At 30.3% G+C, this 25,252-nt stretch overlaps 6 protein-coding genes across 13 annotated transcripts; 5 read left to right on the forward strand and 1 right to left on the reverse strand.

The window, feature by feature from the left end:
- The first annotated feature begins 336 nt into the window (after window positions 1–336).
- On the forward strand, window positions 337–4,072 carry LOC122637615 (kelch-like ECH-associated protein 1). 3 transcript variants are annotated; one of them, XM_043829848.1, is made up of 7 exons: window positions 337–793; window positions 1,356–1,658; window positions 1,729–1,893; window positions 1,976–2,643; window positions 2,742–2,990; window positions 3,064–3,362; window positions 3,440–3,578. In XM_043829848.1, the coding sequence occupies exons 2-7, from the start codon at window positions 1,368–1,370 to the stop codon at window positions 3,454–3,456; spliced, it is 1,689 nt and encodes a 562-aa protein (XP_043685783.1). In that variant the 5' UTR covers window positions 337–793; window positions 1,356–1,367; the 3' UTR covers window positions 3,457–3,578. The 3 variants fall into 3 exon arrangements, with proteins under 3 accessions (XP_043685783.1, XP_043685782.1, XP_043685784.1); XM_043829847.1 differs by having other exon boundaries at window positions 351–793; window positions 3,457–4,072; XM_043829849.1 differs by lacking the exon at window positions 337–793 and having other exon boundaries at window positions 1,521–1,658; window positions 1,754–1,893; window positions 3,457–4,072.
- A 79-nt stretch (window positions 4,073–4,151) lies between these two features.
- Window positions 4,152–6,526, forward strand: LOC122637617 (glucoside xylosyltransferase 1). Its single transcript, XM_043829851.1, has 2 exons — window positions 4,152–5,128; window positions 5,215–6,526. Exons 1-2 carry the CDS (start codon window positions 4,664–4,666, stop codon window positions 5,869–5,871), a joined length of 1,122 nt encoding a protein of 373 aa, XP_043685786.1. The 5' UTR covers window positions 4,152–4,663; the 3' UTR covers window positions 5,872–6,526.
- Window positions 6,527–7,169: 643 nt separating this feature from the next.
- Window positions 7,170–10,085, forward strand: LOC122637949 (PDZ domain-containing protein GIPC3). 2 transcript variants are annotated; one of them, XM_043830496.1, is made up of 7 exons: window positions 7,170–7,365; window positions 7,447–7,864; window positions 7,958–8,286; window positions 8,722–8,818; window positions 8,915–9,300; window positions 9,397–9,478; window positions 9,556–10,085. In XM_043830496.1, the coding sequence occupies exons 3-7, from the start codon at window positions 7,966–7,968 to the stop codon at window positions 9,711–9,713; spliced, it is 1,044 nt and encodes a 347-aa protein (XP_043686431.1). In that variant the 5' UTR covers window positions 7,170–7,365; window positions 7,447–7,864; window positions 7,958–7,965; the 3' UTR covers window positions 9,714–10,085. The 2 variants fall into 2 exon arrangements, with proteins under 2 accessions (XP_043686431.1, XP_043686430.1); XM_043830495.1 differs by lacking the exon at window positions 7,447–7,864 and having other exon boundaries at window positions 7,171–7,365.
- Window positions 10,086–10,388: 303 nt separating this feature from the next.
- LOC122637957 (succinyl-CoA:3-ketoacid coenzyme A transferase 1, mitochondrial) lies at window positions 10,389–13,028 on the forward strand. Its single transcript, XM_043830506.1, has 7 exons — window positions 10,389–10,817; window positions 10,899–11,279; window positions 11,360–11,785; window positions 11,874–11,982; window positions 12,089–12,305; window positions 12,392–12,603; window positions 12,721–13,028. The coding sequence occupies exons 1-7, from the start codon at window positions 10,728–10,730 to the stop codon at window positions 12,906–12,908; spliced, it is 1,623 nt and encodes a 540-aa protein (XP_043686441.1). The 5' UTR covers window positions 10,389–10,727; the 3' UTR covers window positions 12,909–13,028.
- Window positions 13,029–13,357: 329 nt separating this feature from the next.
- Window positions 13,358–19,313, reverse strand: LOC122626841 (ATP-binding cassette sub-family G member 5). Of its 2 annotated transcripts, none has more exons than XM_043807255.1 (7): window positions 19,245–19,313; window positions 15,910–16,177; window positions 15,534–15,803; window positions 14,803–15,378; window positions 14,484–14,706; window positions 14,185–14,399; window positions 13,358–14,113 (listed from the first exon to the last, which is right to left on the reverse strand). In XM_043807255.1, exons 3-7 carry the CDS (start codon window positions 15,727–15,729, stop codon window positions 13,446–13,448), a joined length of 1,878 nt encoding a protein of 625 aa, XP_043663190.1. In that variant the 5' UTR covers window positions 15,730–15,803; window positions 15,910–16,177; window positions 19,245–19,313; the 3' UTR covers window positions 13,358–13,445. The 2 variants fall into 2 exon arrangements, with proteins under 2 accessions (XP_043663190.1, XP_043663191.1); XM_043807256.1 differs by having other exon boundaries at window positions 15,534–15,833.
- LOC122638228 (ATP-binding cassette sub-family G member 5) lies at window positions 16,142–21,793 on the forward strand. Of its 4 annotated transcripts, none has more exons than XM_043831092.1 (8): window positions 16,142–16,208; window positions 16,289–16,789; window positions 18,824–18,981; window positions 19,082–19,572; window positions 19,686–19,968; window positions 20,043–20,548; window positions 20,641–21,107; window positions 21,182–21,793. In XM_043831092.1, exons 3-8 carry the CDS (start codon window positions 18,869–18,871, stop codon window positions 21,776–21,778), a joined length of 2,457 nt encoding a protein of 818 aa, XP_043687027.1. In that variant the 5' UTR covers window positions 16,142–16,208; window positions 16,289–16,789; window positions 18,824–18,868; the 3' UTR covers window positions 21,779–21,793. The 4 variants fall into 4 exon arrangements, with proteins under 4 accessions (XP_043687027.1, XP_043687028.1, XP_043687029.1 ...); XM_043831093.1 differs by lacking the exon at window positions 16,142–16,208 and adding an exon at window positions 17,253–17,315 and having other exon boundaries at window positions 16,313–16,789; XM_043831094.1 differs by lacking the exons at window positions 16,142–16,208; window positions 16,289–16,789 and adding an exon at window positions 16,813–17,315.
- The last annotated feature ends 3,459 nt before the right edge of the window (window positions 21,794–25,252 follow it).

The raw sequence follows: 25,252 nt of genomic DNA on the forward strand, positions 1-25,252 counted from the left end.
GTCACGATGTCATGCTCCCCTCTTCATGGTCGACTTTTGACCGCGCATCAAGTTACAAAGATCAAAGAATGGGAAGAGGAATGAAATCGTTTTGTTTCGTTATTGGATAAAAAAATTTAATGAAAGCTCGTTTTGAGAGAAAGAAATATATATATATATCTCGTTTACGTATATGTTAGAAATTCATTCAAGATGATAATATTGTTCATTTTTATTTATAACATAATAATATATCAATACACAATTTAAATCTTCACAAGATTAGTACGGAGGTTTCTTATTCGTAAATAAAAAAGAAGAGGGGAAAAGAGTGTTATGTGATTCGTAAGCAAAAGCACAATTGCGCGGTGCTATTGCGCTTATTTCATATATACTTGCGCTCTTACAAACGGTGGCGGGAGCTATGAGAGCAAGTAAGTAGTGCGCGACACTTAACGATGCTCGCTGACGCTGCTTTTAAGAACTAAGAGAGAAAGAGAGATTTGTGAGTTCTGACCGTGACGAAGCGCGATCGCAAGAGATCGAAATCCGTCGCGCCGTAACACGTGCGCATGGAAATTCTACGTTTGAAACGACAGACGCGTTCAGTGACATCGCATCTATCGCCACTGATCGCGACGTTGTCTAATCCCTGCGTCATCGTACACGACCATCGGTACAATCAGTCGTTGCTGACCGATCGAAATATGTTTGATATCTAACGCCTTTCCGCATGTTTATGTTACCTTATTTCGATCTTTTCAACGAATATTATTGTGATTCTTAAAGATTATTCTGAGACATAGACTTTCTGGTAAGACTTAAGTACTGCAAATACGCGTACTACATATTCCGTATTTTTTAGAAAAGCAGTCTCCTTTAGAAAAAGCAACCATGTATTATATTAAAAATTAGCCGATGTTTACATTAAAATCGAATAATAAGACATTGTCTTGATAATCGGATAAAAGAGATAAAAAAGCAAATGCGTTCTACTATCGATATTCTCTATTTATGCATTTTTCAAATCTGTATCTTCAAAGCCATATTTTTTTAATTGCACATTTAAATGACCGTATACAATAAATTTACAAACATTTTTCCGCGTTATATATACTTTTTTTAATAAAAAATAAAAAAATATAACGAAATTTGAAGGACGAGAAGAGTATGCTACTACTTATGATTTTTCGTTAATGTCGATATATATATATATATATATATATATATATATATTCGCTGTTTTTTTTTTTTTTTTTTTTTTTTTTTTTTTTTTTGATAACAGTATACAATTCATAAATTCAGAAATTTATTTGTTGTAATTATTTCAATATCCAATTGCACAATATTTAATTAACACTCTAATTTGACTGTAGATTATAATTTTAATGGATGGAGAGAAAAATTATCAGCAGAATAAAGAAGCTTGCAAAAAACATGGATTAGGATCAACGATGCAAACTGAAGAAGAAAGTGTCTGTGACAATTCTAACAATCCATCTACACATGCAGATCTTGGAGACATGACATTTTACATGACCAATTATCTCAAAGATGCTATGAAAATGATGTTTATGATGAGGAGTCATCATATGCTTACTGATGTCATACTTGAAGTGGGAACAGAATTATTTCATGCTCATAAGGTTATTTTAGCTGCTGCCAGTCCATATTTTAAGGTAAGAATTTTTAGATATTTCTTATCATACATATATAAGTCATAGTAACTTTGCTTGTTAATTTTAATAGGCAATGTTTACTGGTGGGTTAAAAGAAAGTGAAATGACAAGAGTAAAACTTCAAGGAGTTTGTCCAACTGCCATGGCTCGCTTAATGTGTTTTATGTATACTGGTCAAATAAGTGTAACAGAAATAACTGTGTGTTCTTTATTATCTGCTGCTACAATGTTTCAAGTAAAGATAATCTTATCCTGAATCTATGAATAATTGTTTTAATAATATCATCTAATTATATAAACGTATATATATTATGTAGGTTAGTAATGTAATAGATGCATGTTCTGTATTTTTGGAAAGACAGTTGGATCCTACAAATGCAATTGGAATTGCAAATTTTGCAGAACAGCATGGTTGTCAAAACTTATATCACAAAGCAAACCAATTTATTGTACAACATTTTAATCAGATATGTCAAGAAGAAGAGTTCTTACAACTTTCTGCTATGCAGTTAGTATCATTGGTACGAAAAGATGAACTCAATGTCCAAGAAGAAAGAGAAGTTTATAATGCAGTTTTGAAATGGGTGAAATATAACGAAGAAGCAAGAGGCCCTAAAATGGAGCATATATTACAAGCTGTACGTTGTCAGTATCTTACACCAAATTTTTTACGTGATCAAATGAAAAATTGTGATGTTCTAAAGAAAGTACCTGCATGTCGTGAATATCTTGCTCAAATATTTAAAGACTTGACGCTTCATAAAAAACCAGTAGTAAAAGAAAGAACACCTAATACACCAAGAGTAATTTATATAGCAGGTGGATTTTTACAACATTCTTTAGATGTTTTAGAAGGTTATAATGCAGATGATAAGACATGGACCACACATGCAAAACTCATATTTCCACGTTCTGGATTAGGAGGAGCATTTCTGAAAGGCATGTTTTATGCTGTTGGTGGTAGGAATAATACACCTGAAACCAGGTTAGTAATTTAATATAAAGAAATAAACAAATTTATTGATTTTTAAAATGACAAGGATGAATGGTACGTGAATTTCAAGAAGATGGGGTAAATTTTAGATATGATTGTGACTGGGCAGATCGATACAATCCATTGACAGATCAGTGGAGAACTTGTAGTCCAATGTCAGTTCCAAGAAATCGGCTTGGAGTTGCTGTAATGGATGGATTACTATATGCAGTAGGTGGCAGTGCTGGTGCAGAGTATCATAATAGTGTAGAATGTTATGATCCTGATCAAGATATTTGGAGTAATATAAAGCCTATGCATGTCAAGAGATTAGGTGTTGGTGTAGCAGTTGTTAATAGGTAATAATATCTCAGGTTATCTAATATTATAAAATCCTAAAAATTTATATAAAAACCTAATTTATAATAACAGACTACTTTATGCGATTGGTGGCTTTGATGGAAAGAATAGACTTAATTCTGTAGAATGCTATCATCCTGAAAATGATGAATGGACAATGGTTTCACCTATGAAATGTAGTCGTTCTGGAGCAGGAGTTGCTAGTTTGGGCCAGTATATATATGTGATAGGTGGATATGATGGATCGTGCCAATTAAAATCAGTTGAGAGATATGATACAGAACGAGATGTATGGGACTATGTTAGTAGTGTTTCTATAGCACGCAGTGCATTAAGTGTTACAGTCCTTGATGGAAAATTGTATGCAATGGGTATGTGTTATTGTAATTATAATATTACTCAAAAACTCTGAATAAATGTTTTCTTACAAATGTATATTTAAATATAGAAATATTTATTTTCTAGGAGGTTATGATGGATCATCATTTTTAAAGATTGTTGAAATTTATGATCCTGTTAAGGATCAATGGGAACAGGGTATAGATATGACATTTGGAAGATCTGGTCATGCAAGTGCTGTGTCTTATCATTTATGTCCAATACATTGTGATTATTTAGATCATAATATAACCTTACATGGAGGTCCATTATGATATAATTATATAATTTTAATATTAATTTATATATGAATAAGTCAGCAAAAAAATGAAATCATTGAAGTGAGGATCATGAAAGGTCAATATAGGAAATAGGAAAGGAGAAAATAGGAATATAATTGATTAAAGGTAACATGATAGAAGAATGAATACTTGCACACAACCAGACTGATATACGTATTTTCGGTAATATCATTAAGTTGATCTAGTTCCTAAGGTCTATAATGAATAATAAAGGCCAAGATTTAATCTGAAAGCCCAGATGATAATATTTAATATGTAAATCATGTAAACAGATTCGTAACGTCCATTAAGATAAATTCAGTTGTAATGAAATCGTTTTTATAATATAAGTCAGAAATGACCCTGTATTTAACATATTGTACATACTTATGTCATAAATACATCATTTTAGAAAATTTTCATCATTTACATACTTTTTGAATTATGAATTAACTATAAAGTTACATAATTTTAATCGATTAGCACGATTTAAGTTAGCTGAATTTATATATAATTTAAGGCAAGATATATTTTTTCCATTCATTCATTTTTGTTTGTGATATAAGTATATTATCGTTGATTTTATTATGTTGAAAAGAAAATAGTAACAAATCTTGTTTTAGTAAAGAAAACCACACGATAGATGTCTCGATAGATTGATGTGTGACAACAACCAATAGCATTAGTGATTATTACTAACAGCTTATATATGGTATATGTTTGGCTACAATGATTATAAAAGCAAAACAAAATATGCGGACAATAGCGGCAAAATTCTATTTTATTCAATATATAAATTATTACTTTAGTTGTGTTTTGTGAAAAGAAATGTAACTATTGTTGTTTTCTAATAATTGTGAGGTTAGAAAATGTGGTAATTGAAACCAATACAGTTAAGAATTAATGAATAAGTTAATATTATTAATAGTATCTAAAAAGATTTAAGATATCATGTAGAATGACAAAATAACGTTAATTAATAAATATGAGCGAAAATTTTATTGTTAATTTGAATGTTAGAAAAGAAAATTGTAATGAAGTCAATTTATAAATTATTTTTTTTGTGCCTTATACTAGCTGTTTTGGTAATATTACTAAATCTAACTACAAATTTTAAAAGTAAGATATATGATGAGCACAAGAAAGAAAAGTTGTCATATTCTTTATCTAAGAAGAAAATTAATATGCCCATAACCGGAGAAGTAACTATATGTGTTGTAGTTTGTGGAGATAGATTAGATGAATCCTTGACTATGCTTAAATCAGCATTAGTTTTTACAAATACATCATTGCAATTTATAATAATAACAGAAAATAATTTAATACCGGCATTTAATGAAAAGTTATCAGAATGGAAACTTATTTCCAACAAAACATTTGATTTCGTAATAAGATCTATAACATTCCCTGAAGGAAATGATCCAGGAATATGGAAAAAATTGTTTAAACCTTGTGCTGCTCAACGATTATTTTTACCAGTTAGTATATCTTCAATTATATTTTATTATTTAATGAAATTAAATGAAGAATGGATTTCATATAATAAATACATTATATATTTCAGACTGTCTTGAACAATACAGATGCAGTTTTATACATGGATACAGATACATTATTTTTAGCTCCACCAGAGAAAATATGGGATGAATTTAAAAAGATGAACTCCAGTCAATTAGCTGCTTTAAGTCCAGAACATGAGGATCCCAATACTGGCTGGTATAATCGATTTGCTAAACATCCATATTATGGAAAATTGGGAGTAAACTCTGGTGTTATGTTGATGAATTTAACAAGGATGAGAGAGTTTAGATGGACAAATTATGTTGTGCCCATTCATAAGGAATATAAATTAAAGATAACATGGGGAGATCAAGATATTATAAATATAATATTCCATTATCATCCAGAAAAACTTTATGTTTATCCATGTAGATTTAATTACAGACCTGATCATTGCATGTATATGTCAGTCTGTGCAGAAGCAGAGAAATATGGTGCATTAGTATTACATGGATCTCGAGGTATGTTTCATTCACAGAAACAACCACCATTTAAAGCTGTATACAGATCCATGCAAGAGTATCAACTGAATACAGATCCATATGATTATTTATTTGTACCAATGAAAAATTATTTGACATTGGAAGATAAGTCTAATTGTGGCAAAGTATGGAAGGCATTTCTTATACAACCTGAATTACATTTAAGCAAAAATCTTTAAAGTTACATAGTAATGGAGTTTGTATATATAGTTACTTCATTCTATGTAAACTAGAATATAAGTGAAATTTTGAGATACTCTTTTTAATAATGTTCGAATTTATATAGATGCCTATTGAAATATCTACGTAAAATAGCAATAATATGTAGAATATTGAGTTTCATTTCTTTATTCTTGTGCCATCATTAGTGATTTTTACATAGTTTTACATGACAAATAAAAAACATACAAAGAATTTTAATTTTAAATAATAAATATTTGAATGAGATACATAAATGTATACTTACTAAGTGTGACATATAAGCAATTATTCGTGACATAGTTTATATTTAAAATACTGGCATGTCTTATATTAACTTATAAAATAAGACTGAATTCTCTTGATATTCTTTTTCATTCATTTCATTAGTATATATATTATAATCTATTCTAATTATGTCTTTTATTACTTTTAGTAATAATACTAAAGTACATTTGTATCTACCATTTTCCAACATTTGTTAATGACTACATAAGTATTTGATGTAGTATATTAAATAATATAATCATTATATTATACAATATTTATACTTCAATATCATCTACATTATACAAGTAATTTTCGTCATTTATAAAACAAATTATATAACAAATAATAAATTCATACCTTATTAAACAGTTTTTCTTTTCATATTATATCAATTAAAATTTAATTCATATTTCATTACTTTATATTTGACTGAAACTAAAAACTACAGTTAGCTATAATATTTATGATTAAACAATTTCATTTATATCAGTTATCAATGAATAACGTGAAAATCTTGATCGAAGTTTAAAATCAATATATGTATATTTCATATCTCCGCATGACAACGATATGATAGAGAAATCAGTGTAAATATTCTTTGATCATTATCGATTAACAATTTCAAAGTATTACGCTCAAACTCTTATCAGAGATAAAATGAGTGATAAATAATATAAAATTTAGAATTTTCCTCTTTTTTAATTTAGAGAGAAATATCTATAATATCATTATTTTTTTGAGCTATATTCGATATTTAGGAATGCGTTGTATGAAAGGGTCTGAGGTTTGTATATACAAATGATAAATAGTAGGAGAAGGGGAATCAGTGAGAAGACGAGAAAAAGATGAGATAGAGAGAGAGAGAAGAAGAAAGATCAAGAAAGTAGGAAAAGAGGGAGTCAAGTGAGGGAAAGAGAGAGAAAGATGAAAACAATTCAGGAGGTGGATTGTGTAAAAAGAGGGGGAAACATGAACGATAAGGTACGGAAAGTGACGAACGAAAAACTTTCCTCCCGATAGTATAGCAACTTATGCGATCGTACGTTTGAACGGTAGCTTAATGGTACCTGCGTTATTCTCGCATTGCGTTCGCGCCATCGTTGGTATTCGTTTTTCATCCGTTTTATATTTTTCAATGTAAAAGGCGCGTAAGTGTATTCTGTGTGTTTTTAGCAAATAATTCCTTGTTGAAGATAACAAAGAAAGTAAGTATTATATAAATTAAATATTATCGATTTATATGATTCACAATATAAGCGATCGAATGAGTACTACCAATATTTTAGGTGACGTGTCATACATATACGTGAGAATTATTGTTTTGAGCGGAAGCAAGTGAGACCCACCGGGAGTTCGCCATTTTTGTGATTTTCATCTGTAGCGTTTTAGGCGGTCAACGAACTTTAAATTTAAAAAAAAAAAAAAAAAAGAAAAAAAACCTAGTTCTCCATATTCTACTACTCTTTTTTTAAGATAGAATTGAAAAATTAAAAATCATAAGAAATATTGCTACCTACACATTGTAACTTATCTTTCCATTTGAAAAATTGTAATGAAACATATTTAAGATAAATTATATCGAAGATTAAGACTTGCTATTTAAAGAATACATCGATATATCCTTGTAAATATCATTTATTCGTTTGAAGATAAACAAATATCAAAGTATTTATGTCCAAGGATCATTGGTACATTTGTGATATGGTTCGATCAATGTTTTTTTTTGAAATCGATATTTTACTTTGGAATTAATAACTAATAATTATATTTATCGTTTATTTCCTTTCTATAATTTAGAATTGAGTATGCCACTTTTCAAAGTACGTGCACCAACAAGTCCACCGATAAGTGAGAAGAAAATTAACGGTACGCATCAGCATCGTCAGCATAATCAGCAAAGCAGTGATAACGATCACGAGAACGCCGGTATGAACGGAACGAATAGTAGAGAGAGCAATATCTCTCGTCAATCGCAAGAACAACGTTTGCAACGAGTTTCCCAGTCACCATTGGTTTTCCATTGTCAATTGGCACATGGTAGTCCCACGGGCCTTATATCTGGATTCAGTAATGTCAGGGAACTTTATCAAAAGATAGCAGAATGTTATGATATTCCATCGGAAGAAGTGAGTTTATTTTTTATGTATTTTGTGCAGAAAGAAAAACAATAACAACACATATGGTGTATACTCCTATTTTTTCGATTTTCTCGTTTTGCATATTATTTTACGTAAAACAGAAGTTACGGAAAATTAAATGAACTTGAACAAACTTACATAAAATGGAAAGCGAGCAAGTGAATTGGGGATGTGTACCGGATGCAGGAAACGTTACTCACGGACCGTAACATACCTCGACATAACGAACGTGTCCCCTTCTAAAACTATAGACGTTATATTGAAAGTCGAGTATAGAACTTTTAACTTATTGATCGTTCGATACGATCCATGTTTCATATTGCATTCCATATTACGAATTTTTACATTACGAATGTTTTTTCGTATTATTATAAATGTATTATGAGATATACGGCAATAAATATGTATAATTATTTCTTTCAGATTTTATTCTGTACGTTAAACACGCATAAGGTGGAAATGTCCGAATTACTGGGCGGTCAAATCGGTGTAGGTGATTTCATATTCGCACACAGAAAAGGTTTATATCGACCTTACGAAATTTCGAATGTAAGATATAATAAAGATGCAAAAAAAAGGATAATGTTTTCAATTTTGTATCATCGTTTTTTTTTAGGCAGACCCAAAGAGATCGAATTAATGAAAACGGATGTCGCTTTGGGACTGACTATTACCGATAATGGAGCTGGATACGCTTTTATAAAACGTATAAAGGAAGGATCCGTAATAGATAAAATAAAAGTCATAGAAGTTGGCGATCATATCGAAAAAATTGATTCAGTGAGTTTGGTTGGTAAAAGACACTTTGACGTAGCCAAAATGTTAAAGGATATACCCAAGGGAACAACGTTTATCTTAAGATTAATCGAGCCTCAAAAAAACGGCTTTGGAAATATTGGACCACGAGGGGATTTGAAAAAAGGGAAAAAGTCTGCTTACGGTTCTGGTAAAGAAACATTAAGGTTCAAAGCAGATGGAAGTGCTCAAGTTGTGCAATCTGTAGTAAGTATTATTTTTAGAATACAATTTTTTTTTCGATTAATTATCAAGCTAACTTCTTATATATAATCAATTTTTATTTATAATCTTTATTATCAGATAGATGATGTTACAATGATTGCAATAGGAAAAATCAATATAATACTGGAAAATTTCATGGGAATTTACGATACTGAATTAGGTAAATACACGATAAATATAATAACGTTTACACTTCAATAATATCATTTTACTTTGAATAAATTGTTCTTTTCGTAGCTACGCAAATTTGGGAACTTGCTGACGGTAAATTCAACAGCGTTGATTTTGCCGAAGCGATAGATAATTCTGATTTGGAAGCTTTCGGATTTACAGATGATTTTGTCATTGAATTGTGGGGGGCAATTACCGATGCTGGAGCTAGACGACATCGATAATATTAAAATATAATCAGTAAATAAATACTTCCAAGATAAAAATTTTGAAAAATTTATACGAGGAATGTATTAACGTATAGAAGATATTTTTTTTTGTATAATAACATTTAATGTTTGTATTACGTAAATTAAGCTGTACAGAAACCTGTATTATATTGCATATATTGCATAATGCACTTTATAATCACCTTCATTCCTACGTAAACAATCCCCGATGAAAAAACTTTCTTCATGTCTCGTTATTGTCTGCCAGAATGCTATGATTGGTATGCAATGATCACATTGGCATATCTGTACATATTTTATCGATAAAAATCTATTCATTGTAAAACTTAAATGTTCAATAAAATTTCTCTATATCGTTTTCTGAAATATGATATTTATTACAATCAATAAAAATTATTTCTTACGTCTTCTAATAAAATACACTATATAAAAGTAGAAGTATCTTTTTTCAAATAATTTCTTTATATAAAAGATAGAACATCTGCAAAACAAGAATGAAAATAATTTGTAAATAAATATGCTATAATATAAATGATTATCATATATAATTATTAAATAAATTGGATAATTATGTATTTATGATATTAAATAGTGTCGTCTATAAAGTATATTTCTTTTTTAAATATACACGCCAATGTCATGCGCATGCGCTGTAATGGAGGATTGCATAGCTATCATTTTAGTAGATAATGCAGTGAGAAAAATATGTTATTATGGTTATGAATATTTGAAAAATTGAGATAATTTCGGAAGATCTATTCTAAATTTGTTTGATTTTACAACAGCTTTGTTTGTTACTCGTACAATATGAAAAGACATGTATTTTATCGATTAAATCACTAATATATTCTCGTTTAATTTAGTATTATTCGGTCATTACGTTGTAACGTTAAGACGATATAAAATTCACAGATAAGATCAGATAAGAGTGACTACCAATAAAACAGTCTTTACATTTGTAAGAAGTGAACAAATTAATAATACTTGTTTATTAGTAACATCGAAAATATGGCTTTTGTAATAAATAAATCTAGTACTACATTTATCAAAATTAGTGCACGTTCTTGTAACTTATACAAAAATTTTAAAGTTTCGAAGGTATGCAAAGTGAAAATTGTATTGTCATTGGAAAGTTATATACTTAAAAATTCAATTATATGCACTGATTTTATTTTATAGATATGCGCATTCAACTTTTCTGTTAAAGCTAATATTCCTGTAGAGGAAGAAGAAATTCAAAGGTTAATACCACCTGTAGGAAATGGAAAAATTTTTAATAGTGTAGATGAAGTTGTATCTGATATACATGATGGTGCAAAACTTCTGGTTGGTGGTTTTGGACTTTGTGGAATACCAGAGAATCTAATAAATGCTTTATTAAAGAAAGAAACAAAGCAATTAACAGTAGTTTCAAATAATGCAGGAACAGAAAATGCTGGATTAGGTAAATTATTAAAAGAGCAAAGAATTAAAAGAATGATAGCTTCGTATGTTGGTGAAAATTCTGAATTTGAAAAACAATATTTGAGTGGACAATTGGAAGTTGAATTAACACCGCAGGTAATCTAAGTTGATTATATGCTTACAAATATTTATTCTTCAATTCAATTCAATTTTTTCATTGTCACTTTGTTTTCAAGGGTACATTAGCAGAACGTGTACGAGCAGGTGGTTCTGGTATCCCTGCATTTTATACACCTACTGCTTTAGGAACTATAGTACAAGAAGGAAACGTTATTATAAAATATGATAAAGATGGGAATGCAGAAATCTCAGGAGAACCAAGAAGTACTAATCAATTTGATGACAGAAATTATGTTTTAGAAACTGCTATTACTGGAGATTTCGCTCTTGTAAAAGCATGGAAAGCTGATCCTGCTGGAAATTTAATTTTTAGAAAATCAGCAAGAAATTTTAATCCTATTATGTGTAAAGCTGCAAAGGTAGCAATAGTAGAAGTGGAAGAAATTGTAGAAATTGGTCAATTAAATCCTGATCATATTCATTTACCTGGAATTTTTGTTGATAGAATTGTAAAAGGTCCAATTTATGAAAAGCCTATTGAGGTAAGAACATCTACATACATTTTAATGACATTTTAATATTGATTTAATAGCATTTTTAGTTGTTAATAAAAGTTATTTTGTTTGACAGAAACGTTCAACTAGCCAAAGTATTAAACCAAAAAAAGTAACTCCTGCTAGCAAAGCAAGAGAAAGAATTATAAGACGTGCTGCAATAGAATTTAAAGATGGAATGTATGGTAAGATTTTATATTTGGGCTTTGAAAGATTACTTTGTTATACAATTTTACTTTCTTTAATACACATGTTAAAAATAACTTTTTCATAAGATAAAATTATGTACAGCTAATCTGGGTGTTGGTATTCCAATGCTTGCTAGTAATTACATCCCTAAAGGTGTAAAAGTAACATTACAATCAGAAAATGGAATTCTTGGTCTTGGACCTTTTCCTGATGAAGAGGATGTTGATGCTGATCTTATTAATGCTGGAAAGGAAACAGTAACAGTATTACCTGGTGCTTCATTCTTCAGTAGTGATGAAAGTTTTGCTATGATTCGCGGGTATATATATATATATATATATATATTATTTTAACTAACATATAATTTATTTATTTTATTTTATTGTTCTGTTTCCTTAATTGTAGAGGTCACATAGACTTAACAATACTTGGTGGTATGCAAGTATCTGAAAAAGGAGATTTAGCAAATTGGATGATACCAGGAACAATGGTTAAAGGAATGGGTGGTGCTATGGATCTTGTTTCTTCCCCACATACAAAAGTTGTTGTAACTATGGAACACAAAACGCGCGATGGTAGACCTAAAATTGTAAAAAATTGTACCTTACCTTTAACAGGTAATGTTATTATATCTTATTCTATTCTTATGTATTATTGTTTACATTTTATGTATCATGTTTTTATCTATTATTATATTTATATAAAACAAAAATAACATTCTTTCATAATTATAGGTGAGCAGTGTGTTGATTTGATTATCACAGATTTAGCTGTTTTTGAAGTTATTCGAGGAGAAAGTTTAAAACTAATTGAAGTTGCAGCAAATGTAGATATAAGTGATATTGTTAGTTCTACTGGTTGTGAATTTTCTATAGCTGATGATCTTAAAGAGATGCAACAGGTAGAAATAAATGAACAATGAATTGCAATTATTTTATAAAGTATGTGTTACACGAATTTCAAGTATAGATTATAAAGCATAATCGTGATTATGCATAATTAAGAGTTTATAGAAATAAAGGAGATAGATAAGATTATAAAACAGATAAGATTATAAAAAAAACATTGATGCATTCAAAAAGGAACTAAAATATTTATTATATATATAACAAAGTTAAAACTATAATTTTATAATTATTACATACTGTTATATATATATATATATATATATATATATGGGGTTATTCATACTTTATAAATAATAAGTACTATAGTATAATTATAATTGATATATTTGAAAGTACTGTATATTTAAAAGCAATATTTTTTTTATGAAATATAAAGAATACATAATGTATATGTATACAAATATTTATTTTTTTGTATATTTTAAAAAGCTTTTGTAAAAATAATAAAAATACATAATTTCTTTAAAATATTATTTTATATTTATGTATATAGTAATATAAAAATTAATTACTTTTTCTGTTGTTAATTGTTATATAGATGTTATACTATTTTATTCTCTGAATTTGGCTTTAACTCTAGCAGGTAATGGTAATAAATACAGAATACTATTTAGAATAATTAATCCAACAGCAAATGCTAAACATATTAACAAATTTAATTCTACATTTAATACTTCAGATATGTTTTCTCCTTCGCGGGTAAAACGTTCTATCAAATAAGTTCGTCCATCTGCATACCTACATAATTCAGGTATACCTGGGCAAGTCACAGTTTCATTATATGGCAAATTTGAAAATATCGGCATATCCATAGCTAATTGATTTAATGCCAATGAGGCATATCTTGCAGGTAGAGCACTAGAAATTGTTGCTAACCAATATGGTAAATTTCTGAGACTTCGGATTGCTCCAGATCCAATACCAAGAGACAATAGTGCAACATATAACACTGTTATTGCACCAGTTAAAGAATTCTCAAGTATCATTAATAAAGCCACAGTTACTTGTTCAGCTGCAATATAACTCGACCAAAGAATGCCAGAAGTATGTGCCCATGTTGAAAGATCTAATTCCAAGATAGGTATTAAGATACTAATCGTGATTAAAGTCGAAATGAAACTCAAAGGTAAACTTAACAATGTGTATGCAGTTAAAAACATGGCTCCACCATAAAGACCTTCTCTCTTTTCTTGATAATATCTAGCACGAAAACCTGGAACTAATGAGAAACTTACTTAGATGTAAAAATATTCTAAATATATATGTTTTATACTGATTTTGGAAACATACAAAGTAATGATGTTGTCGCTATTCCGGTTACATAAAACAGCATCAATACATTAAAAACCAAGCCTCCTGTTTGTAAAAATATTCTAGATTGGACAGGAGTTGAGTGCGAATATAATATACTCATCAGAGCCACACTGAATGGTAACAATAAAAAGCGTGCAGAGAAGTGTCCTAAACCACATTTATTAAAAGAGAATGTAGCTGCCATACTTCTTCTAAAAATATTATCTATGAATTATTTCCAATTATTGCTATATTAAAGAATAAATAAAATATAAACAAATTAAAAGTATTCTTACAAATAAAGAGCTAAAAGTGTTGAAAAACATCCTGGCTTAATTCCTCTACCCAAACCTTTATGCATAATTCCAAGTGGTGTGTCTTTTAAATTAGGTGATATTTGTGGTGCTTCTTTCATATATAAAAGACCTTCAACTTTAAATTTTTCAACTAACACAGAGATTTGCTGATCAGATTCTAGAAAACGATCTCTAGAACGTCGATCTACTGTTGAAAGACATACTAAAACCAAGCTTAAATTATAATATAACAATAAAAAGTTTGAATAACCTTTGTTTTAAAGAAAATAATATTTCTAATCAAACTAACAAAACTTACAATAATACATTAATGGATTTTCTAATTCTGGACATGGAAATCCAATATAAGTAAAATAGTCTAACATGCTTCTTGTTGGTCCAGAATAAACTACAGCACCTAGACATAATAAAGTCACACGGCTGACAAAGGGCAATACATCCGATCTAGGTGTTTCCATAGTTAAAACAACGATAGATCCCCTTCTAGTTGCATAAGACCACAGCATTGATACAATTAAATATGTATTTAATGGGTCAGTATCCCAAGTTGGTTCATCCAAGAGAAGTAGCATTGGATCTTTAGCAAGCTGTACACCTAACATAAGTCGCCGATATTCCGGTCTTGTAAGATCATTCACACATCTATTGGCAACTTGAGATAATGCTAAGTCAGCTAATGCTTGTCTAACTCTAGCTTCCCGATTGTTTAAATTTGCTAACCACATAGCATAAGTAAGTGTCTGACGAACTGTTAAACTTGGCAATAAATGACATCTATGGGCTACATATCCACCATGTCTTCTAAATAATTCAGGTGTTAATAAATTACCATTCAATGTTATTCTGCCTCGTACTTCTCCTTCTGCTCTTCCAGCTGTAGTATATATTTATGTATATTTTTATGTATTAATAAATATATAAAAAATATAAAATTTTATAAAAAATATTATGTAACAAATATATTATATATATATTTTTATATATTAGATTATATATATATTTTATATTTAGAAGTAGAGATATACATACCTATCACATCTAAAAGAGCTCTTTTTCCAGAACCTTTTGAACCCAATATAGCTAAAACTTCACCACCATGAACTCGTGCAGATACATCTCTTAGAACTGATGTAGGCTCAGATTTACTTAAACAACTTTTTTCAATTATTACAGTGGTTGAATGAAAAACGTTTGAAATATCCAAGATACAATCAGATGGTGTCATTGTGAAGGTGTTTAATTAATTGATATTATACCATATCATTATTGAAATCATCTCAGAACCATTTAAAATTGTTCCTTTTTAATAAACAGAAAAAAGAATGTTGTCTATCGCGTAAATAAATATATTTTCATATTTTAATATTATATTATATTGATCATATATATTATATTTATTACAAACCTTCACAGTATATGGGTAAAAAAAAGTATTTGACATATATAGAGATTTTTTTGAATTATCTCTTAAAACAATAACATAAATCTCTAACAACAAATCTATATACGATCATAGAAAAAATATTAGTAATTCGAAAAAGGACACGTCGAGCACGATTGTTCGAAGCAATCGAAAAGGATACCTCTCCGGGAGTTGGCTTCTTGAGGTGAATGTCTTCTCTTGGTACGAGTTGATGGTGGGAGAGACTGATGGTAAGGACGCATCATCGTATCTACAAAGTTTAAGTCCCCGAAAAATGAAAGGTGCGTAATCAAATTTCAGATTACATAGATATTTTTCATTTAATTATAATGAAATAACAATATAAACAATATATTTTAAGATGGAATCTTTGACGTAGCAGTAAAAGATCACAGTAGACAGCTGAATGAAAAAAAGTTTCATGATCAATGTGAATTCAAAGCGGACGTCCCTGTAATAAAGTCGAGGCCCCTCGGTGCTATGTTGGGGTGGCAGGAAGGAGATACGGGGCCCGTGAAGGTTCGTAAGGCACGCCTGACAGAAGAGTGCTAGCAAAAGACAACGTGAGACGAGCTTATTCCGTATTAGATATTTATTTGTTATTACTTCCTGTTATTTACAAAGAAAACAATGATTTTGCGATGAATATTGAGCAATAAATTAGAGTTCTTAGTGTAAGGTAAATAGAAGAAATTCTTCGAGTGTGATTTTACTTTTTATAATCGAACGGTGGATGCTGCTTGTGGAAGGCTAAAAGAGCAAAAAAAGAAGAGGTGCAGATAGGTGGACGGAACAGAGATGCGACAACGTCCTCGAGACTATTCGAGGAGGCTAGGTTGAAGGCCCGTTCTGAATGTCGCCGGTGAGTCATTGTCACGAATACGAACAAAGTTATAGTGCTTACGCTTAAGCTAGAACTATAACGAAATATCTTCTTATTACCTTTGTCAAGTACGAATTTGAATACAGATATTTGATATACCCTAAACTTCTTATCAGTGCGTCGATTTTAATATGGTTAAAATGCTAGATTAATCCATTTCGAATATTTTACATTTTTTAGACTATTATTTCGACATGTGGGTAAACTTTTATTTTCTTTCCTCAAATCACATTGTTTACGCTTCGGCACGCATTAATTTGATTTTGCGTAATAAGAAAGGCGAGAGCGATAATTTATGGATCGCATTGTAATTATTGTTCTTAATTGACCATGCTAAAAAAAATTACTAATAGTATGAATTCCAAAATACCGATTTTCTATAGTATTTATTAATTGTTTTTTGTTGAGCACGTTAATTTATTGGTCTATTAAATTTCCTTAGGTGATATTTTCAAGCGATGGCGATCGCATATCATTCGATAAAATATTTCATCCGAACGTCAAGGTACGTTATCCGTCTTTAGAGATTTCAACGAAAGTACATTCCTTGTCGTTGCATGTGCTTTTGATACTCGAAAGTTTATTTTTACGTCTTACGGTAATGCGAATGCTCCTAAGGATACTTTGAGATTTTAATCCACGTTTTTCTCATAATAACCGCCTTTTTTCCTTTGAATATTTTTAGTAATTTCTACCGTTATCTGCTTCTTTGTTTCATTATACAATAGCTTTGAGACATAATGTGGTATGTACTTCGTTGTAATAATAGTTTCAAACGTTCCGTTATATTCAGTCGACCGGTGTTCTCTAAGGAACCGAATAATAAAAGGGTTTTGAGAAAACCCTTCTCTCGATAAATTGAGAGTAATTTATATCATTTGAAAAGAGTATCTTGATATTTCTCATATCGTTCTAATTATCTGGAAGATCCATCTGAAACAAAGAAAAGAAAAGAAGGGAAAAAAAAGAGAGGAACGTAATCAAGAAATTTATATTATTAACAACTTTCTATATGATCCTTTATTCTTTTATGCACCTTTCATGTTATCGCATGAGATTGTGAAAATTGAGATGAGATTTGTGAAAAATATATACACCGTAAGTGAAAACAGATAACACAGGACTGGTTACGAGACGCTTAAAAAAATTGCCGTTACGCAAATGAGAAAGAAAAAGAGAGACAACATTCCAATCATCAAGTTTCTGCTGTTCAGCAGTTATTAACAATTCCGCGCTCGATCAACCGTCCTTCGAGATACTGAGAACTGTTCGTGCAATGAACGTCGATCGTTTTCATAATGTTAATATAGCACGCGAAGATTTATCTTAAAATCCCATATAATGCGGGCATAAATAATATATATATAGTATATAGTTTACAGTTATGAAGCATCGATAAATAATTTGACGCTTCATTTATGAATTCTACATAATTTACTTAGTTCTGATCGAAGAATGTACTACTATCCGTTAGTCATAATCTCGCGATTCTATGTACTTACTGATGTATCAATACAAAAATCATTCACACTGTGTGGCGAGACTTGGGGCACGAAAAATGTTTAATACCAAAGACGTCGGCAATGGCAATGAAACAGATGCCACACGAGCTCTTTCAGGTCGTCAGTTATACCTATATATATATATATATGTATACATATATATATACATGCATACATACAACCGTTAAACGAGATGCTGCGATTCTTTCCTCTCTTCTGCACATGACACCATCTTATGCAATATAAATAATATGCATGCGTGTAAACGTCATTATTGGTTACTCCTATAATTTTGAGAATTACCATATATTATATAGGTTGTTTAAGGGAATATAAGTGGTTTGAGAATATCGTTAAAAAAAAAAAAAAAAAAAAAAAAAAAAAAGATGAAATGGAATAAAGATTGATATTTTATATTCGAACGTAATAACTATAAATTTAAAACAATGTTTTTACATTTATCTCGGAATATATCAAACGTTTTAATTTAATATGTAAATTATTGTCGTAGAACATAACCGATTGACGAATCTTCTGACAGTGATTATTACGGAAAATGAGTTCAGAAGCTTGGGAATTGGAAAGACGGTACTCGGTACCAGGAGCTTTGGATACCAGAGGACTCGAACCACCAGCTAGCGAAGATTTACACGCGTGGTCTATATACAGGTAATAATATTACGTAATAATGAGATCGATGTATCGTATCGATAAAAAAAAATTTTGTTCGAAGATAAAATTAACGAAATTGTATCGGCTTTTTTTTCAGGCAAAACCTTAATTCTGATTTCACGGACTCAGCGTTGGGTTCGGCCGAAAAATCACCGTTGCCGTACGGTAACTTTCAACTTCGAGATTCAACGGTACAAAGTATACTAAGACATCCGAGATACGGTCCAAAGAGTCCACTTGCCAATAACTCATATACGTACTTGAAATTTGGTCTACCGCGTGTATTACCACCAACTTCGCGCAATCGTGATGGTTCCAGCGGTTATGACTCTAGCGAAGAAGGTCGGCGTATGTCGCAAGTTGGTGCAGCATCTGCACCAGGAACCTCGGCTATGCGTTCTGCTAGAAGTGATCCAGATTTTAGACACGTACACGCTTTACCTAGGGAACAAACGCACTCTCAACTTACGGTAACTAGGGATAATTCACGCTTCAGAAGCGTCAGCGAAGCTAATTTGCTTCAAAATGCTATTACGACTAATCGACGACATAGTATTGCACCAATTGATCCCGGTTATGCAGGACCTAGTAAGTAATAAATTAAAAATTAGTATAGGTAATGACTTAAAATCTTTTTATATTGAAAATGTTTATAAATCCTATGTTGAATTTGATTATCACGATTCTAATGAAATTTGTAGGTCACAATATCATAAGACCTGAGGATTATGCAATGTCATTGAGAGCTATACCTTGCATTCAACATCCACATTTACAACTTCGCGGTGTAGAGACTATAGGCTCGGATGGTCTACCATTACTTCGCGGTATTAATTTGGAAGTTGGAGCAACTGAGGTATTAGCTATAATGGCCACTACCGAAAAAGAAGGGACACAGATCGTAGAGACAATCGCTGGTAAAAAAGTTATCAAGAAAGGTGATATTCTTTTGAATGGCCGATCCGTATCCGCTCGTATTTTGAGGTATGACCTCGTAAAAAAAAGATCATTCTTCTTCAACAGCTTCAATTATTAATATTAATATATTTTTTATTTAGATCTCGCGTTGCTTACTTACCAACAGAGTGTGGACTAACTCCTGGTCTGACGACGCAACAAACTTTAAATTTCTACATGTTGTTAAAAGGAGGAATTAATATTACGACATTAGAAGCCGAAACAATACTGTTGGAGCTTGGATTGGAAGCAACTAAACACTGTCTTGTGAATACATTAACGACGTCTGAGGCACGGAGATTAGCTTTAGCTTGTCGTCTTTTGCAAGATTCGCATATTCTTACATTAGACAGACCTACGCATGGTTTGGATATTTTCGATGCTTTTTTCTTGGTAGAATATTTAAGACAATGGGCTGGAAGAGAGCAGAGAATTGTTATTTTAACATTACACCCACCAACTTATGAAATATTAACAATGGTATCCAGAGTTACCCTCACTTCGGGAGGTAGAATTATGTATTCTGGACTTAGAAGAGATATGTTGCCATATTTTGCACTTGCCGAATTTCCCTGTCCTTCCTTCAAAAATCCGTCCGATTATTATCGTACGTATTATGAATGAATTCATCTTAAGTGATAAGTGAAATTTATACTGACAAAATCGAATTTTTTAATTAATTAAATGGTGTTTTTTCAGTTGATTTGGTAACTTTGGACGATCTATCGGCAGAGGCAATGTTAGAATCCTCACAAAGAATAGACCATTTAGCAGAATTAGCTAGAACTAGATTACCAGCTTTAAGTGATCCTGGACCACCTTGTCCACTGCCACCAGCTATTTCTAATGCTAATGTATTTGTACATATTTATGCTTTGTTATTGAGGATTCTTATCTACAGTCAACCTCTTACAATGACAAAAATGCTTCAGAAGATTGTTATTTCAGCATCTCTCAGTATTTTATTGGGTGCAATATTTTGGAACGTTGCTAGAGATTCTAATCTATATTTGAGAGATAGAATAGGTTTTCATTATGCCAGTTTGGGTATTTTTTGCTGGCCTCTTAGTATTTTAGCTATACGTGAAGTCGCTAATTGTAGACCAAATGTAGAAAGAGATATCAGAGATGGGCTCTATGGAAGATTTATTTATATCTTTATAGAGGTAAGTTCATACTGTGAGAATATTTTTGTCCTTTAAACCATAAATTAATATTAAAATATTTTCTCTGACTTTAGCTGTGTTGTGGTTTACCAATTTGGTGTCTGGTATATTTAGTATACTTAGCACCAGCATTTGCAATGTGTGGATTACATTTAGTACCTGATGAAAACTTAACATCTTTATGGAACTACCTTGCTATTGGTTTATTATACCTGATGTTACAGCACTTAATATGCATACTTTTTGCTCATATATGCAGATGGACATATCTTGCAGCTTTATGTTCTGCTATTATAATTGGTGAATTAAGTTTGGCTGCTGGAGTGACATTACACTTAGAGAATTTACCGTTGTGGTATAGACAAATTAGTCCCATGCGATGGGCATTATCTTTATTACTTCCTCCTCTTCATGGGCCAGAAAGTATGAGCAAATTAACCAACTGTAAACCCAAGCAAGTTCTGCGCCAAGATATTATTTTTCAAAATACGTGTGAACCATCGGATGGTAGTTTGGCGTTGCTTGAAATAGCATTCGATAAATTTGATCTACAAATAGAATTATGGATGGGTGTAGGAGTAGCTATACTTATTGTACTTATTATGTTGGTATTTTTAAGTATTAAGTATAATACTTTAAAACGACCTCGAAGTGCACCGAATAAACCTTGAGAGACATTAATCATATATCAAATGGTACCAGTGATTTACCTAATTGTCATCTACCTCGGTGTAATCTTTTAAAAATGGCAGATCTTGATAGAAAAAAAATATAAAATGTAACAAGACACTTGCTACAATTGTAATTATGACCAAGTACGGTCAAAAAAATACGCTTAATGAAAAACTATATTTTTAAGTTTATAATCACATTAATAAACTATTAAATTGTTTTTATGAAATAAAAAGAATATTTAGTATGTACAATCCGAGCCATCTAGTGTATCTAATATTATTAGTTTTATTCTAATAAGAAAAAGAGTTTACATTTTTTGATTTCGCAGTATAAATTATGGAACATAATTAAAATGTCGTCTTCGAATGTATTTCGTTCCAAATAAATTAATCGTTATTAAAATAAGAGCAAAAACATGATGCTAAAATGTTCGAATTAATTAATAAAGATGATATAAAGAAGGAAGAGATAATTATAGATCAATTGACTTTTATCTACACGGTATAGTTGGTAAAGTAGCGATCTATCATTACCGATCGAGTAATCGGTAAAAATAAGAATTTCCTATCTAGTAGTAACAAATCGAGTTAGAAAGAGTAGAAGCTAGTTGGAAAGAGGATTGCAGTAAATCTAATTCCTTGTAATCCTTACTTAGTTTTTTGAGAATAGTATTTATGAACGTTTACTTAAAAATTTTCATCTTTATAAAAGGTATTACTAACAGACAATTCTTCATTATCTTTATTTCTAAAATATATTTAAACTCCTAAGATGAAGGACAAAGGTTTCACAATTAAGAGATGTTAGGTTAATTTTTACTAAGCAGAATAACACTTTTGGATCAAAGCGTGCATGATTTCAGCGATAAGTATAAACAAAATATAAACTACAACAATGAAACAATATACTTCGTGGCAGTTTTTATGTGTTTCGAACTATGAGATGTTTAAATAAATGTGCTATTGTTTAAATATTACTTAGTACACTCCGCGCACGTTTCAAATTGTTTAACTAATTCTAAAATAATAGAAAGTATGTTTTATTTAAGCTTACTCTCCTTTCGAAAGAGACTGCTTCGATCGTTACTCGTTAAAGTCTAAAAGAAGACTAATTCGATAATAATCAAAGTCAGTGAAAAGTTCTTTTTTGTTTACGGAAACAAGCAAGAACCGCGCATCTAATTTCTAATTCTATTTAAATATTAATTTAAGTCTATCTTGCGTATTTTGAACTATAAAAATTTAATTATTTTAAATAAATATGTCGTTGTTTAAAGGTTAGTATATTGCACTATTTTGAGATATCGGAATTTTAAATTAAGATTCTTTCATGTTTATGACGTGTTACGAACTATATATTGTTTAAGCGAACATATTTTGTTTAACTCCGCCTTATTATACTCCGCCTACTTACAGATTGTTTAAATAATTAAAAAATTAACAGTATTATAAATTGTCTAAGCTCGCTTGGACAATGGTGGAAAATTTCGACATTTACTCATCGGAATGCAAAAGAAGTCAAATTCAGTCGAATGTGATATGGAATCAATCAAGGACTCCAAGTTCAAAATTTAACTGTATTATAATATTAAATTAAACTTAGTTTATATTGAACGTATGTTACTAGCTATGTATTATTTATACGAATGTACTATTGTTAAAAATTTCGATATTTTTTAAAATGCAACAGAAAACTATTTCGATAACTATCAAAGTGAATGAAGCGTTTGTTTTTGTTAATGTTGTACCTAGGCAACGACCTTGTGTTCGAAATGTAAATAAATTGAAATATTAAATTAAAATTATTCTGCTAAATATTTTTTATACAATTTTTATGTTTTTAATATACAAAATATAACGAAAGCTAAACGTTTTTCTAGAATTTAACAATATCTGATATCTATCTGATATCTGATATCTATATTGAAATATTGGTTAAAAATGTATTAAAATACCTGAATAAGTTTCCGTGACTTTTCCATGTGAGCATTGATGAAACACGTTTCCTTACGCTTAGAATGGATCAGAAAATCTGAGCATCGGTTTAATCATACAAACAAGAACAATAATCTACTTCACGTAAACAAACATATATCATTCAAAGTTTATATAAAAATCAGTAGTGGGGTTATGAGTTTCTTCTGTTTTGCCGCGAATTTCAAGTGGCGCCACTATACAAAAATTTTTTCCAGGAAAAATATCGAAAAAAGTGTTTACTCCACAGTAAGTTTAGGCGTAATTCTTGATTGATTTTAATGAATAAGACCTCATTTTAAAGATAAAGGTTTAAGCGAGGATATGGCTGTTACGAATTTTTAACAAAATTTTATTTTTATGCATAAACTTTTCTCGACAGAAGACGATATTTTGACACAATTTTTTCCAAAGAAAATAAAGCTTTTTAAAAAATTGGAAAAAACTACATCCTCTTACTTAAACCTTTATCTTTAAAATAAGAAATTATTCATCAAAATCGTTTCAAAATTACACTTGTACTCATTATGGATATAAATCATTATAGAAGCAAAACAACCATAATAGTATTTTAAACGTTGGTTTTTTCATGAAAATAGAGATATTATTTTGCTATAGACAGCCGACATAGACTATTAATTGCCGATATGTTAAAGATCACTATCTTGTGAGTGCCTCTATCAATGCAGATCATAAATAGACCATAATTTGACTTAACCTATCGAAACGTACAAGCATGATTTTATAATAATTCCGTATGGTTATCGGGAATAAATAAAATTATAGAATAAACAAAATATTTAATATATTTTTTAAATTTCTTTTTTTTTTTATTCTTTAAACTGCATTATATCGTCCATTCTATGAATTTGATATACCATTGCACACTTACCGAATTAGTCTTGAATGAAATACTCAAACTGGCTCGTCGGCAATGATTAGTAACGAAGAAAGTTACCGGATGAAAAGAAAAAGTGGTGGTATGTTGTTATCTTATCTCGAACTATTTCCTGTCAACCTGAAGCCGCCTTTCATAGTAATCTTATACCTGCGCCCACGCATAAATACAGGAAGCAGAAAGGAGAATCGTAATACATTCGTGCGTAGACTTTTAAAAAAAGATTAGTATACATAAAGTATAATGCGTGGCTGTATTTCGTATATGCGTATTAACCTTTTCTTGAAACGTAATTCTCAGGTTAAATAAATATGAGGGAATATTGCGTACACACACACAGAAAACTTTGAAAATAACAATTTTAATTTCTTAGAATAAATATTCAACTACGTAGCTATCTGCAATTGCTTGACATTTCGAACGTTTAACTTTAGTAAAAGCAGCCTATATAACCTATGCGGTAAAAACGTTTAATCTTAATTACTTGATCTTACATGCTATGCCCTTTGGTATAATGTATTATATTTAGTTGAAGAATTCGTCGTATATATTGACTTTCTTACATATAGTCACAGTTGTTTATAACTGTGTTTCTTAGA

This window comes from Vespula pensylvanica, chromosome 2, assembly GCF_014466175.1.
Source record: "Vespula pensylvanica isolate Volc-1 chromosome 2, ASM1446617v1, whole genome shotgun sequence".
In the NCBI taxonomy this organism is placed as follows: domain Eukaryota; kingdom Metazoa; phylum Arthropoda; class Insecta; order Hymenoptera; family Vespidae; genus Vespula; species Vespula pensylvanica.

Excerpts from the sequence above, each read along its gene's own strand:
- LOC122637957 (XM_043830506.1), top strand. The coding sequence starts at position 10,728 with ATGGCTTTTGTAATAAATAAATCTAGTACTACATTTATCAAAATTAGT. Across the intron at positions 11,280-11,359 it reads AAGTTGAATTAACACCGCAG|GGTACATTAGCAGAACGTGT; the intron begins GTAATCTAAGTT and ends TTTGTTTTCAAG. Across the intron at positions 12,306-12,391 it reads AGTTTTGCTATGATTCGCGG|AGGTCACATAGACTTAACAA; the intron begins GTATATATATAT and ends CCTTAATTGTAG.
- LOC122637617 (XM_043829851.1), top strand. The coding sequence starts at position 4,664 with ATGTTAGAAAAGAAAATTGTAATGAAGTCAATTTATAAATTATTTTTT. Across the intron at positions 5,129-5,214 it reads CTCAACGATTATTTTTACCA|ACTGTCTTGAACAATACAGA; the intron begins GTTAGTATATCT and ends TATATATTTCAG.
- LOC122626841 (XM_043807255.1), bottom strand. The coding sequence starts at position 15,729 with ATGACACCATCTGATTGTATCTTGGATATTTCAAACGTTTTTCATTCA. Across the intron at positions 15,379-15,533 it reads AGCTCTTTTAGATGTGATAG|CTGGAAGAGCAGAAGGAGAA; the intron begins GTATGTATATCT and ends TATATACTACAG. Across the intron at positions 14,114-14,184 it reads AGCGACAACATCATTACTTT|TTCCAGGTTTTCGTGCTAGA; the intron begins GTATGTTTCCAA and ends GTTTCTCATTAG.
- LOC122637615 (XM_043829847.1), top strand. The coding sequence starts at position 1,368 with ATGGATGGAGAGAAAAATTATCAGCAGAATAAAGAAGCTTGCAAAAAA. Across the intron at positions 1,659-1,728 it reads CTGCCAGTCCATATTTTAAG|GCAATGTTTACTGGTGGGTT; the intron begins GTAAGAATTTTT and ends TAATTTTAATAG. Across the intron at positions 2,644-2,741 it reads AATAATACACCTGAAACCAG|ATATGATTGTGACTGGGCAG; the intron begins GTTAGTAATTTA and ends GGTAAATTTTAG.
- LOC122638228 (XM_043831092.1), top strand. The coding sequence starts at position 18,869 with ATGAGTTCAGAAGCTTGGGAATTGGAAAGACGGTACTCGGTACCAGGA. Across the intron at positions 18,982-19,081 it reads CACGCGTGGTCTATATACAG|GCAAAACCTTAATTCTGATT; the intron begins GTAATAATATTA and ends CTTTTTTTTCAG. Across the intron at positions 19,969-20,042 it reads GTATCCGCTCGTATTTTGAG|ATCTCGCGTTGCTTACTTAC; the intron begins GTATGACCTCGT and ends TTTTTTATTTAG.
- LOC122637949 (XM_043830496.1), top strand. The coding sequence starts at position 7,966 with ATGCCACTTTTCAAAGTACGTGCACCAACAAGTCCACCGATAAGTGAG. Across the intron at positions 8,819-8,914 it reads CATATTCGCACACAGAAAAG|GCAGACCCAAAGAGATCGAA; the intron begins GTTTATATCGAC and ends GTTTTTTTTTAG. Across the intron at positions 9,301-9,396 it reads CTCAAGTTGTGCAATCTGTA|ATAGATGATGTTACAATGAT; the intron begins GTAAGTATTATT and ends CTTTATTATCAG.